At 40.9% G+C, this 15,713-nt stretch overlaps 1 protein-coding gene across 2 annotated transcripts in view; it reads right to left on the bottom strand.

Annotated features, from left to right (window-relative positions):
- The window catches only part of SRGAP1 (SLIT-ROBO Rho GTPase activating protein 1), a 313,613-nt gene extending 297,900 nt beyond the window's left edge, over window positions 1-15,713 (bottom strand). For both annotated transcript variants that reach the window (XM_012444906.3, XM_012444907.3), the window contains exon 1: window positions 15,427-15,713. In XM_012444906.3, coding sequence (XP_012300329.2) covers window positions 15,427-15,493 — 67 coding nt within the window. In that variant the 5' untranslated portion in view covers window positions 15,494-15,713. The remainder of the gene's footprint in view (window positions 1-15,426) is intronic.

Genomic DNA, 15,713 nt, shown 5'->3' with positions numbered 1-15,713 from the left:
AATTTAAATTGTTTAAAGTTTTAATTTTAACAATACAGATAGATGTGTATAATTAAAACTCTTAGATCTAGAATAATACAGTCTGGAAATCTTTCAAATATAGATTTTTGGTGACACATTTGAGAGTTCCCATAAACACTGTCAATACAAGTGTAATCAAAGTTTAATTAAAAACAGAGCAACTGTGGCTCGGCATGGTGGCTCACGCCTCTAATCCCAGCACTTTGGGAGGCCAAGGCAGGCAGATCACTTGAGGCCAGGAGTCCGAGACCAGTCTGGCCAACATGATGAAAACTCGTCTCTACTAAAGACACAAAATTAGCCAGGCATGGTAGTACACGCCTGTTATCCCAGTTATTCAGGAGGCTGAGGCATGAGAATTGCTTGAATCGGGGAGGCAGAGGTTGCAGTGAGCCCAGGTCATGCCACTGCACTCCAGGCCTGGGCAATAAGGTGAGAAACTGTCTCAAAAAAAATAAAAAGGAGAAATTATTTGAAAAGGCACTCATTCCTTTTTTGTAATACTGTATTCAGAAAACTCTTTTCTAAGGGACACAAAAACTAACAAATTATCTTTTCTAAATTCTCAAAACCTACCTGCTTTCTGTGCCACATCATTATCAAGCAACGTTCCATCGTCTGTAAGGATGTAAATAAAACTGAACTGGTCACAGCCAAAGAAATAGGAAGCAAATTAATCAAGCCCTGGGCTCAGTGAAAACAGTTCTTGCCTTTTCTAATGCAAGTTTCTAAAAAGGTGCTCTTTTTCCCTATCTCTCCTCTAAGGATAGGGAATGGGCAGAACTCAGTCCAGCAGCCATGATCAGTCCCCTGGTGCTTGGGGATTATAATTCGACTAAATGGTACTTGAACTGTGGTCATCAATATGAGCAGAAGGGTAAGGTCATTACTTTGAAAGAAAACTTTGTGAACTGCTTTGAGAAGACATCAAAAGACAATACACAGAGCCATTACATAAGTAAAACAAGATGAGCAAAACTTTGTCTTCCTACTCCTTCTCCTTGGTAAATACTGTTCCAAAGCTGAATTCCACTGGTGAAAACATGCTAATTTCAAAGCCAGATTAAAATCTGGATATCTTAAGAAGTGAAAAAGGTCTGATTTAAGATAAGCAGACACCTATTGTTCTATCTTAATTGCTGGAGGTCTGTGAGAGGGAACTGTTTGCGTAAGCTGCACCTTCAGAATAATAAAAGTGAAGGGCAAAAGTCCATACGTCTTCCACAGACCAATTGAGAAGGGAGTCAGAAATGACAGTCCAGGAACTGTGACATTGAATGCTTTAAGAACTGCTGGAATCTTTGTAAATGCTCTTCTTGTGCCAAGTTGGCTGTGACACCAAAAAGCCTGCGGAGTGGCACCTCCCCCTCGGGGGAGGAAAAATACTGTCATAGGTCTGCACAGCCAGCCTTGGAGTAGGAAAGAATCACAGGGGATAAACTGGTAGAAGCAGCTCTACAAGGAAAGGAATGTTGCCATCTGCATACTGCAATGAAAGACCACACTGTCTAACTGCAATTCCAAGACCCCAGAGATTTCCCAACACCATCTCAGATTGTTCAGAAAAATGCGTATGTGTTCATGTTCTGCCCGTATCAGAGCCTTTCACTGATCCTCATAACATATTTTCCCCACATTTCCATATATCCTGGATTCTTCCATATGCAGACACAAACCTAAACATGGAAAACTTTAAAGTGTTCATGTAACATTTTTTTTTGCTTTCCTGTACGTGCATGTTCCTCAGTGTGTAGCTCTTGGATTATAAACATCATTCAAGATAGCAAGGACCTGAGCCAAGGAATTATCTTTATGAAATAAAAACACAGACTTATTCTTCCCATAGTAACTTGAACTATAATAAAATAGATACTGGATAAATTTAAATAATTCTAATTATTGATGAACTAAAAAAAACATGACTGGATATTGGATTTTGACTTCCTGTAGTACAGTAAATATAGACACATACCCCATATGACCCTTCTCATTGAAATTAAAATGCTGGATTATTTTCAATCTACTTTTAACCATCTCACTGAGCTTTCACATAAGCAGAGAACTTTAAGGGCCCCATAGTAAGATAAAGTCAGTACAAAATAGACCAAATGATGGTAAGTGCTCTGGAGAGACATAACAGGGGAAGGGAGATAGGACGAGCCAGAGAGATAGAGGTTTATAATCTGAAACAGCATTTAAATGTACTTTTAACCACAGTACCACTCTTGCACCCAGGCTGGAGTGCAATGGCGTGATCTCAGCTCATTGCAACCTCCACCCGCTAGGTTCAAGCAATTCTCCTGCCTCAGCCTCCCGAGTAGCTGGGATTACAGGCGTGTGCCACTACGCCTGGCTAATTTTTATATTATTAGTAGAGACAGGGTTTTACCATGTCGGCAAAGCTGGTCATGAGCTCCTGACCTCAGGTGATCCACCTGCCTTGGCCTCCCTAAGTGCTGGGATTACAAGCCTGAGCAACCTCACCCGGCCAATTTTTAAATTTTTTACGGAGACACTGTCTCACTGTGTTGCCCAGGCTGGTCTCAAATTCCTGGACTCAATCAAAATACCAATGTGTTTTCAATGGAAGGCAAACTAATTCTAAAATTTATTTGGAAGAGAAAGGAGCAAGATCACAAGATACTTCTGAAAAAGAAGAAAGAGGGAAGATTTAGATTATCAGACATAAAGACATTATAAAGCTATAGTAGTTAAGATAGTGTGATTGGTATTGGTACAAGAATAAATTAATCAACAGAACACAATGGAGTGCTTGAAAACAGAGTTGTGCATATGTGAAACTTTCATCAAAACAGAAGCAGCTAGCATATCTCTGAAAAAAGACTATTAGCAAATGGAACATAAAATTTTAAGTTCATTTATATGAAAAGAATTCAAAAAAATTCCTAGCTCACACAATATGAAAAATAAACTTCAGATAAATTAAAAACATATGTCAAAAGCAAAATTTAAAAACATTTAGAAGATGACATAGACAGGTATCTTTCTGACTTTAGCGTAGGGATTATTTAAACACCAAATATAAAATAAATAATTGATAGAAGTGAAGAAATTAAAAATGAATAACTTCTATTTATTAAGAAGATTTATTTATATATTTATTTAAATTATTTAAGACAGAGTTTCACTCTTGTTGCCCAGGCTGGAGTGCAATGGTGCAATCTTGGTTCATTGCAACCTCCGCCTCCTGTGTTCAGATGATTCTCCTGCCTCACTCTCTCAAGTAGCTGGGATTACCAGCACCCGCCACGATGCCCAGCTAGTTTTTGTATTTTTAGTAGAGATGGCGTTTCACTACATTGGCCAGGCTGTTCTCAAACTCCTGACCTCAGGTGATCACCTGCCTCAGCCTTCCAAAGCGCTGGGATTACAGGCATAAGCCACCATACCCAGCCTAGAAAATCTTTTTAAAAGTGAAAATACAAGCTACAGACTGGGGGCAGATATTTGCCATAGATATAAATGGCAACAGATTAATATCATGAACATATTAAAACAAAACAAAACTTACAAATCAGTAAGATATACACACCCACAAAAGTTAAAAATAAAAAGAAAGAAAATCATTCTGGCCAGGCACGGTAGCTCATGCCTGTAATCCCAACATTTTGGGAGGCCGAGGCTGGTGGATCACTTGAGCCCAGGTGTTCAAGACCAGCCTGGGCAACATGGTGACACCCCATCTCTACTAAAAAATACAAAAATTAGCTGGGTGTGGTGGTGCACGCCTGTAGTTCCAGCTACTTGGGAGGCTGAGGAAGAAGAATCACCTGAACCTGGGAGGTGGAGGTAGCAGCGAGCCGAGATGGCGCCACTGTACCCTAGCCTGGCTGATAGAGTGAGACTCTTGCTCAAAAAGAAAAACAAACGTTTTTCATGGTGACTGCTGTTTGTCCACCAAAATCTGTTCTTTCATGCCATGACCATCAAGTTATAATTAGAAACAGGACTATCCAGAGAAACTATATTTCCCAGCTACCCTTGCAGCAAGATGTGGCTATGTTATTAAGTTCCCACTGGTTAAACAAGTGGAAATTATCTGTACTACTAATGGCTGGGTTTGAAAACCTTGGACATGTGCTCCTTAAGGCTCATTTTCCTTCCTACAAGCTAAAACACTGAAATGCTTAAAACCTGGTTTCAAAGAGTAGACAAGTTCACTTCTCTAGGTGATGGCAGAACCACAAGATGGAAGGAACCTTAATAATTTAATGGGGCAAAGATGTCCTGGTGGCCTGGATTGGACATCTACAGGCTGTTACCTGAGAAAGAAAAAAGTCACTGTTTGTAGAGGGTTCTCTTTATTATAACAGCTTAGCCTCTACCTTAACTCATACATTGCTCAATGCCAAGAGTTTTTCAGGTTGTGGAACTCTCCTCCCCTGCTGGTAAGAGAAAGGCTTGACATTACCTGGTAAAGTTAAGCATGCACATTCCCTACGACCTAGCAAGTATACACCTAGAGAAACTCTTCAGGAGACACCTACAGTATTTTATACACTATTAATATTCACAATAACGAAAAACTATAAATAACTCAAATGTCACATAGAATGAATAAATAGCTTATAACTTTTTTTATGCACTGGAATGTTATACACCAGTGAAAGCACACAGTCTGGCGGTGAAATTACAGTTACATACATTATACATTATACAAACATTAATGTAGATTAACCTTAATAATTTGACTAAAAAATTGAAGTCATAAGAACACGTTATGAATTTTTTATTAGGGAAAATTTCAAGCATATGCAAAAATAAAGAGAATAATATAATTAACCTCACATACCCACTGATTATCAATTCATGGTCAATTGTATTTTATCTGTATCTCTACCTATTTCTTCCCTCCCCAAGATTATTTTGAAGAAAATTCCAGATGTCCTAATTTCATCCATTATTACTCAGGATGTATCTTTAAAAGATAAAGATTTGTTATACATGCCAAAACACTATTATTCCAATTTTGAAAATTTATACCAATTCCTCAATATTATTAAAAATTTAGAAAGTGTTCAAATGGCCTATATTCTTGACATATGAGTGCATCCTAATCAAAACTATAAAGAAAGCTACAAAATGATAGTAAAGCTTTACAGAAAACAAGGGAATGATTAATACTAAATTCAGAATTGTTGTTGAGTGGCAGTGGGATGAAGGGAGATTTACTAGGAAAGGAACATTCCATGGGGGTTTCTAAGGCACTGGTAATGTTCTGTTTCCTAACCTGGGTGGCTAGTACCGAGGTGTTCAATGCTTAATGTTATTCTTTAAATTGTAAATGATCATTTTCTGTACCTGTTTATATATATATTTCAGAAAGCAAGCAAGCAAATAAGCAAGTAAACTTGCTCTCCCAAACACACATGCTAACTAAACTCAAAGCTAGGAAAAACCAAAGTATATCAGTGAGTTGTAAACAAACAAGAAATCCTGTTATCCATGGACAAATCTGATTTTCAGAGGTTCAATCCAGAGGCTAAGCTTTGCATGGATTTACCTTGCCTACTCCCATACTCAAGGAGGGTGCAGTTGCAAGTCAGATTCTTACAGTTAGCCTAAAAATTTACCAAGGGTCAGGTATCCTGTGGCCTAAAGATACAGGAAGTACTAAGTATACTAAATAGGAAAATTAAGCAGAAATTCCTCCTCCTGTGCATTAGAACTTGTTTTGCACATACAAAATTCAGTGTATCCCTCAATATACCCATTAAGCAACGGTGACTGGCTCACCGTGGGTGCTCAAAACTATTAGCTCTGGTTATCTTTATTTATTATCTTTAATGATTTATTTATTTATCTGGTTATCTTTATCTTTAATGATTATCTTTAATTATTATTTCACCTTCCATTTTACAGTTTTTCTTAAATTATTATAAAACAATTAACCATATCATAAAATGTTGTTCAAAAACCATTGGTAAAGACTATGCAACACTGCGTGTATAAAGTTGGTTAACAATTTACCAGTAGAATTTAGTTAACCATTCCCCACTGCTGGACGTTTAGAATGTTTTCAGCTGTGTGACTTTCTGCAGAAATTATAAACCATTTGGCCAGGCACAGTGGCTGATGCCTGTAATCCCAGGACTTTGGAGGCCAAGGCAGGCAGATCACGAGGTCAAGAGATCGAGACCATCCTGGCCAACATGGTGAAACCCCATCTCTACTAAAAATGCAAAAATTAGCTGGGCGTGCTGGCACGCACCTGTTGTCCCAGCTACTCAGGAGGCTGAGGCAGGAGAATCACTTGAAACCGGGAGGCGGAGGTTGCAGTGAGCCAAGATCATGCCACTGCGCTCCAGCCTGGTGACAGAGCGAGACTCCAGCTCAAAAAAAAAAAAATTACAAACCATTGGAATTCAACTTAAAATTTTGTGGTAAAACTTGTTTGGACAACCTAGATAATTTTGAATAATCACCATGTTTATTTGCAGTATAAAGGAATTATTATTTCAAATTATTCCTCTTCTCATGTAATAAATGTTTAATGAGGCCTTGTACTAAAGGGTGTGAAAGACACACAGACAATGATTTCTAATATCAAAGTGCCTTCTAGTGAAGCAGAAGCAAATTAGCAGTCATAAGTGAAATTTTCATTCCTACATTGATTTTAAAAGCAAATATTTTTCTCAAGACTATGAGATTAAGTTAGTGACTTTATCTGATATCATAAGAATCTTTTTCACCCACAGGTAAGTAAAATCCACTGAATGAACTATAGTTTTCATTTGCCACACAGCATCACTGAACAGAGGTGGAAACAATTTAAAACAAAAGTTATTCTTAAATACATGGCAGCCCAGGGCCAGGAAGTATGTTTTTAGGCTTCGTTACTTGCACTTGGATGAAAAATAATGACACAATATAAAATCCACCTTATAATGAGCTGGGAATCTGTATGCTTTGCCTATTCTATTTCCCTTTTAAATCGCACCATGAAACTCACTCCATTTTAAAAGCACACGGCACTCTCTTAGGATAATTCAAGATTAGTCCATTTTGGAATTCATTCTGGTAAAAAGACTGGCGATTATGTATTTGAATTTCAAAAAACTTATGTAAATCAGAATGCAACAAGATACAGCAGATAGAACAGGCTGGGCGAGGTGGCGCATGCCTGTAATCCCAGCACTTTGGAAGGCCCAAGGCCCAAGCAGACAGATCACTTGAGCTTAGGAGTGAAACGAGCCTGGGCAACATGGCTAAAACCCACCTATACAAAAAAATACAAAAATTAGCCAGGCATGATGACAGGTGCATATAGTCCCAGCTACCTGGGAGGATCACCTGAGCTTGGGGAGGCCAAGGGTGCAGTGAATGGAGCCAAGATTGGGCCACTGCACTCCAGCCTAAGCAACAGGGTGAGACCCTATCTCAACAACAACAACAAAAAGATACAGTAGATAGAAAGAAAACCAACATTAAACAGATAACAATGACTAACATTTGTTAATTATAATGTGCCAAGCCTATGATAAATGTTTTCCTCAATCTCACAAAGACAACAAGGAGGCCAGGTGCAGTGGTTCACGCCTGTAATCCCAGCACTTTGGGAGGCTGAGGTGGGTGGATCACTTGAGGTCAGAAGTTTGAGACCAGCCTGGCTAACACAGTAAAACTCAGTCTCTACTAAACATACAAAAAAACTTAGCCAGGCATGGTGGTGCACACCTGTAATCCTAGCTACATGGGAGGCTGAGGTGGGAGGATCACTTGAACCTGAGAGGTGAAGGTTGCAGTGAGGCAAGATCACACACTGCATTCCAGTCTGGGTGACAGAGCAAAGCAAGACTACACCAAAAAACAAGAAAGAAAGAAAAGGAAAGGGAAAGGGAAAGGGAAGGACAGGACAACAAGGTTAAGTACTACTATTATCCCTAATTTACAGATGAAGAAACTGACTCTTAGAGGTCACACAACTAATTAGTGACAAGGCCAGACTGCTAACACCTAAGTTCCTGCTTTTTTATTATTTATTCATTTTTTAAAAATAGGGATGGTATCTCATCATGTTGACCAAGCTAGTCTCAAACTCCAAGTCTCAAGTGATCCTTCCATCTCCGCCCCACAAAGTGCTGAGATTACAGGTGTAAACCACTGTGCCTGGCCCAGAGTTCCTGGTTTTAAACACTATTTTCTGTTTCTTCCCAGTCTAAGACATCAACAGGGGAGAGTAGATAATGCTGTCAATAAATTAGAAAGTATTTCTGAGCTGACAAAAATACTTTACATAACTGTCTCTAATCCAAACTTCTTTTTTTTCTGAGACAGAGTCTTGCTCTGTCACCTAGGCAGGAGTGCAGTGGCACAATCTCAGCTCACTGCAACCCCTGCCTCCTGGATTCAAGTGGTTCTCATGCCTCAGCTTCCAGAGTAGCTGGGATTACAGACATGCACCGCCACACCCAGCTAATTTTTGTGTTTTTAGTAGAGACAGGGTTTCAACATGTTGACCAAGCTGGTCTCAAACTCCTGGACTCAAACAATCCACCCACCTCGGCCTCCCAAAGTACTAGGATTGATTACGGGCATGAGCCACCATGCCCATCCTCTAATCCAAATTTCTGCCTTCACACTGCTAAAGCATAAATAGACTTATCAGACAAACAATTTATTCCCTTTTCTTTACCTTAATTGTTAGCTGTTTGAATTGAAGTGAAAATAGGTATCATGAATGAAATTTTTTAAACTGTCTGGCCTTGGCTGGGTGTGGTGGCTCATGCCCCTAATCACAGCACTTTGGGAGGCTGAGGCAGGAGCTTAGGAGTTTGAGACCAGTCTGAGCAACACGGCAAAACCCTATCTCTACAAAAACAAGAAACCAAAAAATAGTCAGGTATGGTAGTGTGTACCTATAGTCCCAGCTACTTGAGGTGTAGAGGCAGAAAAATCACTTGAGCCAAGGAGGTCAAGGCTGCAGTGAGCCTTGTTCACCCACTGTACTCCAGCCTGGGTGACAAAGTGAGACCCCATTTTGAAGAAAAAAAAATTGTCTGGCCAATTCACAAAGACTCTAAAACCTGGAACAGACTTGAACTTGTCTGGCTCCTAAACTGGTCAACATAGCACAGGAGTAAACAAACCACTCTAGATTGTCAGAGCTGAGATTTACTTCCCTGTATTATAATCCAGCCCTCATGTGTTTCAGAAGGTCTTGCTTCACACAAAATTTTCTCCAAAACTATTATTTAATATATTCTGAAGCTCATTTAACAAATCGCGTTTTCAGGGCACCGTAAAGGCTTTGTTGCAATAGCTGCAATTAGTTTCACCAAAACATCAAGCAAATCCTATTTGTATATATCAACCATGTTGTTTTTCTAAACCTTAAAGGCCACCATGTGAAGCTGCTGCCTGGGTATTGTGGTTCTTGAAATGGTCTTGGTGAAAAAAAACAACTTGGTTAGAGATCAGTGTAATTAACTCCTGTTCACAGACTGGGGTTTCTATTCTCTTCTAGGTTCAACTATAACTCCTACCATGAATGTAAAGTCTAAATAGGTAACTGTTCTATCTCCTATGTAGATATCTAATTTGTGAGGAGTCTAAAAGTGAATTGTCACTACCGAAAAGAAAATGACCTGGGTTCTGGTCCCAGGTATGTCATCGTTAATTGTACAACTCTGTCATTAGGCTACATGCATCATGTAACGAGTGGGTTGGAGAAGAAAAGTCCCTCCCAGCTACAAAGTTTTAATTCTTAACTTAAATTGTTGCCACTTCCTATTCTAGGTTAGATTAAAGAACATAAGATGCAGACACAGGTTTCATAGTACCATAGCATGATGCAGGGCCACACCAAATTAAACTGGCATTTCTTCATGTTCCAACTGCTACCAAAATGAATTATTTGTATGTCAGGCTGCAGAGTGGTCAAAGAACAACAGATTTTCTTGGCACTCTCTGTACATATTGCATGTTGACAAACACGGTGCTATCTCTAGGAAAATACTACAAATAATAACTGTCGATTTTTAGCAACTAGCAACACGCATTATTAAAAACAAACACAGCCTCTCATCTATAAGTTTCACTTCATAAAACATGTCTTTTGAGTCTTTTTTGTTTCCACATGTGTAGCTCCGCAATATTTTTGCTGCAGAATATAAGGAGAATTACATAGATCACCAAAGTCTACAGATAATCTCAAAACCTTCTGTTAGCCAATTGTTCAATCCCTTCCACTGCTAAGCTATTTGCCAGAGATGCTAACAAATAGCATAGTCAACTGGTTTGAGTTTCATACACTTTTCCAGACATGCTTACTTTTTAATGGCCTATTCAAACAAGGGATTTATTTCTCTTAATTCTAAGTCTTTGAGAATTTGACCAAGAGGCATGAAATGTTCAATTCATTCTTTAAAATTGTTGCTTGGAGTGCCTTTTGTCCCTGATTTAAACCTACCCATTGTTTAACCACTTGTATCATTCCTGATTCTTTTCTGTCTTTTTTTTTTTGTGACGGAGTTTCGCTCTTGTTACCCAGGCTGGAGTGCAATGGCGCGATCTCGGCTCACCGCAACCTCCGCCTCCTGGGTTCAGGCAATTCTCCTGCCTCAGCCTCCTGAGTAGCTGAGATTACAGGCACATGCCACCATGCCCAGCTAATTTTTTGTATTTTTAGTAGAGACGGGGTTTCACCATGTTGACCAGGATGGTCTCGATCTCTTGACCTCGTGATCCACTCGCCTAGGCCTCCCAAAGTGCTGGGATTACAGGCGTGAGCCACTGCGCCCGGCCCTCTTTTCTGTCTTAATGATTCTGTGCTATACTTCTCTGCATGTGGTTTTGATTACTGTTTTTCTGTATTGTTTACTGTATATATTTTAATTATCCAATAACTCATTTGATACATAGTGTCCATGAACTTATGAAAAAAAGTGAAAGCCAAAATGATTCTCCCCAAAATAGAGCAGCCAAGAGAAAATTTTGAAAGCTTGAAAACTTTATGAAGCAATTAATATGAACTGATATGACATCTTCAGTTAGATTCAAAGACACCTAGGATTACAGAAATTAGTCAGGCATGGTGGTGCATGCCTGTAGTCCCAGCTACCTGGGAGGCTGAGGCATGAGAATCACTTGAACCCAGGAGGCAGGAGGCTGCAGAGAGCAGAGATTGTGCCACTGCACTCCAGCCTGGGTGACAGAGTGAGACACTGTTTCAGGAAAAAAAAAAAAAAAAAAGATACTTAGGATGAAGAGAATCCCAACTCTTTATCTTATAGATAAGAAAACCAAAACCCAGGGAGAGGCTAAGTGATTTGCCCAAAATGATACACGTAACTAGATACATTTATGATCATATACATAAAATCACAAATTATCACCAGGAACGGTTCTTTTCACAGTTAAGAATAGCCCCATGAAGTCTGTTCTCAAAACCTGTGCAGGCAGCCACAATGGCAAAATTCCATATCTGGGCCGGATGCGGTGGCTCACACCTGTAATCTCAGCATTTTGGGATGCTGAGGTAGGCAGATCACCTGAGGTCAGGAGTTCCTTCAACATGTGTTTCAACATGTTGAAACCCCGTCTTTACTAAAAATACAAAAATTAGTTGGGCATGCTGGCACGTGCAGGTAATTCCAGCTACTCTGGAGACTGAGGCAGGAGAATCACTTGAACTCAGGAGGCAAAGGTTGCAGTAAGCCCAGATCACACCACTGCACTCCAGCCTGGGTGACAGAGCGAGACGCCTTCAAAACAAACAAAATTCCGTATCTGAAGTCATTCCTTTAGATCAAAACATTATCTCAAAACTTGTGAGGCCGGGCGGATCACCTGAGGCCCAGAGTTCAAGACCAGCCTGACCAACATCTTTAGTAGGGATGGGGTTTAGTAGAGAAACCCCATCTCTCCTAAAAATACAAAATTAGCTGGGTGTGGTGGCACATGCCGGTAACCTCAGCTACTAGGGAGGCTGAGGCAGGAGAATCGTTTGAACCCGGAAGGTGGAGGTTGTAGTGAGCTGAGATAGCGCCATTTCACTCCAGCCTGGGCAACCAGAGTGAAACTTTGTCTCAAAAAAAAGAGTCTGAGATAGAGATGTTATTAGAGAAAATGGGAAAGAGTGAGAAGGGAAAATAGAGTGTTAGGTTCTAAGTTGGAAGGTTAAAAAAAATACACATAATCAAAATGACTCTTAAAATCACCCACGAAAGTCACCTATAGTGTCCAATATGTGTGTTTATTCATTGTGTTTTTCTTGGGACAGAGTCTCACTCTGTCAGCCAGTCTGGAGTGCAGTGGTGCAATCTTGGTTCACTGCAACTTCTGCTTCCCAAGTTCAAGCAATTCTCCTGACTCAGCCTCCAGAGTAGCTGGGACTACAGGTATGCATCACCAGTCCGGCTTGTATTTTTAGTAGACACAGGGTTTCACCATGTTGGTCCGGCTGGTCTCGAACTCCTGGTCTCAAGTGATCTACCCACCTTGGCCTCCCAAAGCGCTGGGATTACAGGCATGAGTTACCATGCCTAGTCTAGACTTATGTCTTAATGAGTCCCACAAGCTGGGTTTTCCTTCAGCAATAAAACAAATTTTTTTATCATCAGATAAAATTACTGGGTGTAATTTAACAAGTAGGTTGTTCCAAATACATGTTAATTCATTCATTCATTCATTCATTTATTTGACAGAGTCTCACTCTGACACTCAGGCTGGAGTGCAACGATGTGATCTTGGCTCAGTGCAACCTCCACCTCCTGGATTCAAGTGGAACCACAGGCACACTGGGACCACAAGTGCATGCCACCACACCTAGCTAATTTTTGTAATTTTTGGTAGAGACGGGCCAACCAAAATGTTGGCCAGGCTGGTCTTGAACTCCTGATCCCAAGTGATCTGCCTGCCTCAGCCTCTCGAAATGCTGGGGTTACAAGCATGAGCCACTGCACCTAGCCCCAAAACACATACCTTTAAATAACAGGCTAGCACTCTGCGAAGGTACAGAAAAACGAGAGCCTTGTCTCCCATGCTATCCTTACTAAGAGGCCTATTCTCCCTGCATTAGACAGCTGGCCACATGCACTATTTACCTGTTATTCTTCTCCCACTCTCTTCTTGATTTGCCTAGAAGTACCAAGTGAATTTGTGCCTTTTAATGCGTATATGATCTGACTCCATGATATTCCCTTATTCCCACATTTGTGTATGGATGTAGTGATCTAGGTTAGGCACTGGATGTGTAGGTTATTGCAGGAGGAGGTAAAGCCTAGACACAGGGCAGGGCAGTGCAGGTGCAGTTGAGTCCTAAAGCAGCCTAGGGACTCCTGGGTGTGTGAAGGGAGAAGGGTTAAAGGAAATTGGGAGAAGGTCACTTTCTGTGGGACAGACTTAGTTCTAAATATGATTTTCACCATGTACACAATTTTCCTTTGGTTTGAATTTGATAGACACATTGCAACGCATCCCAGTTCGCTGATTTTCAAACAAGGAACTTGATCTCAGGCAAATGACGTTAGAGCAAAGATAACGAAATCAGCATTTGGAAGTGCATTTGCCAATTAATGCTCCAGGCAGCAGAAAAAACAGACCGCCACCCCTTGAAGACCTGCCACAAAGAGCCATGTGGAAAAACTGCACAGAGAAATGGTGGTTGTGAACAAGAGTCCTGTCTTGGAATGAAAGGTTTTAGGCTGTGTTGGAGTCACTAAAAAACGAAAGGTTCATCTCATTAGAAAGTTTACCTGGCTCTAAGGAAATAATTACTTATCTGCTAACACAAGTTCCATAGCAATGAAACACATTCCTGTAAGTATAAATTATCACAATTCCAGGCAGATAAAAATCTGCGTCTCCTGAACAATGTTTAGTTTAACTTCATTATAGGGGTCAGCCTAAAGATAACCTAAGTTATCTCGCATATTGTGTTTGCTGCGGCCACAATGAGTTGGTCTGGATTCACACTGGATGATACAGGATTTCTCCACCAGGTCCTCTCACAGACTCAGGCATTTTCACAACTTGACCACACAAAAGAACACTCAGGCTGCTCCTCCCTTGCTCAAGGCAAGTACAGTGATGCCTTTCTCTGTAGCCCTTTCATAAGGCTGTGCATAGACAAACACAGGTGTGTACATAACAATCTTTATAAACTTTGCATTGAATGTGTCGAAGAACAGCAGGGACCCCAACATTCCATCCATTGTCTCAATCAGGAAAGCTACTCCTGAGACGTCAGGAAAGAGGAGAAAAAAATTCAACTAACAAATATGTTTATGAAACACTTCAGTAGCAAAACCAAATACTTGTATTGGAGAGAATATATATATATATATATATATATATTTAATCACGACGCGTGGAAAGTAAAAATAATTAATCAGCCTTAATTAGGTTTCTTTCATTAGTTGACAATGTAAACGGACTAAAACTACTACTTAAATTTTTTTTTTTTTTTTTTTTTTTTTTTTTGAGACGGAGTTTCGCTCTTGATACCCAGGCTGGAGCGCAATGGCGCGATCTCGGCTCACCGCAATCTCCGCCTCCTGGGTTCAGGCAATTCTCCTGCCTCAGCCTCCTGAGTAGCTGGGATTACAGGCACGCGCCACCGTGCCCAGCTAATTTTTTTGTATTAGTAGAGACGGGGTTTCACCATGTTGACCAGGATGGTCTCGATCTCTTGACCTCGTGATCCACCCGCCTCGGCCTCCCAAAGTGCTGGGATTACAGGCTTGAGCCACCGCGCCCGGCCTCTACTTAAATTTTTAAACCTTCATTTTACATGCAAGTGGCTTCCAGCAAATGATAAAGCAATATTCCCATGTGAGTATGAAAGATGGCACTGAATTCTGGCCCATTATAAAGGAGGAGTCAGATTCCACTAGTCACTGCTTCGTTTAACTGCCAGGCTTTTAGGGAGCTATTTAATAAAAGGGGAATTCGCCCTAATAAATTGTGAGCGGTGTAAATATCTGAAATAGCCTGCACTCAATGAGGCTGTGGACCGCTTGGTGTTCATAGACTTTACAAAAATGATTCTGTAAAAAAATTACATAGTGACAATCATACCATTTAAAAAGAATCAAGACGGAGATAATAATAGCTGGACAGGATCCCCCACTGCTGCCTGCTTCCCATTAAGTTGCCCAGTCCAGCTGAAGGTGGTTAAGTTAAAGCCAGTTCTCTCCCCACCTGAGATTCGGGCTGGCAGCTGGCTGGGGGAAGTCACCGGTTTCCAGTTCCCCGTGGGTTTGACAGAACTAGGATTGGAACTGGGAACTGGCTTGTAGGAAGCCCGGGTGGCTCATCCAGGGCTCGAGCTGTCCCCTCACCACCTTCCTCCAAAGCAGACACCAAGTTAGAAACGCAACTCCACGAGCACAATGACAAGAAGGCACACAAAAGGAGCAAAGCAGCCGCTCCCATCCTTACCTTTGACTTGACTTTCATACTCGGCTATGATCTCTTTGTCCTTCTTGAATCGGCTCGGGGTGGACATTATCCAGCTGTTCCGGGTTTGCTTTCAATGGACAAGTTCTGTTCAGTGGCCACAACCCCGCTCTCCTTGGAGAGGCAGAGTTGTACTCCCACACGCCGGGAACCCAGAGGCAGCGCCGACCCGAGGGAAGGGAGGAGGGAGAGGAGGAGGAGGAGGAGGAGGAGGGAAAAAGGAGCGAGTAGAGAGGACTAGATTAACCCGGGCGCTGGCACCATACTCT

This window comes from Aotus nancymaae, unplaced genomic scaffold (assembly GCF_030222135.1).
Source record: "Aotus nancymaae isolate 86718 unplaced genomic scaffold, 86718_ANA_hifiasm-v0.15.2.pri h1tg000016l, whole genome shotgun sequence".
In the NCBI taxonomy this organism is placed as follows: domain Eukaryota; kingdom Metazoa; phylum Chordata; class Mammalia; order Primates; family Aotidae; genus Aotus; species Aotus nancymaae.
Note: the sequence above shows the minus strand (reverse complement) of the source record. Positions and strands in the feature narration are given on the sequence as shown.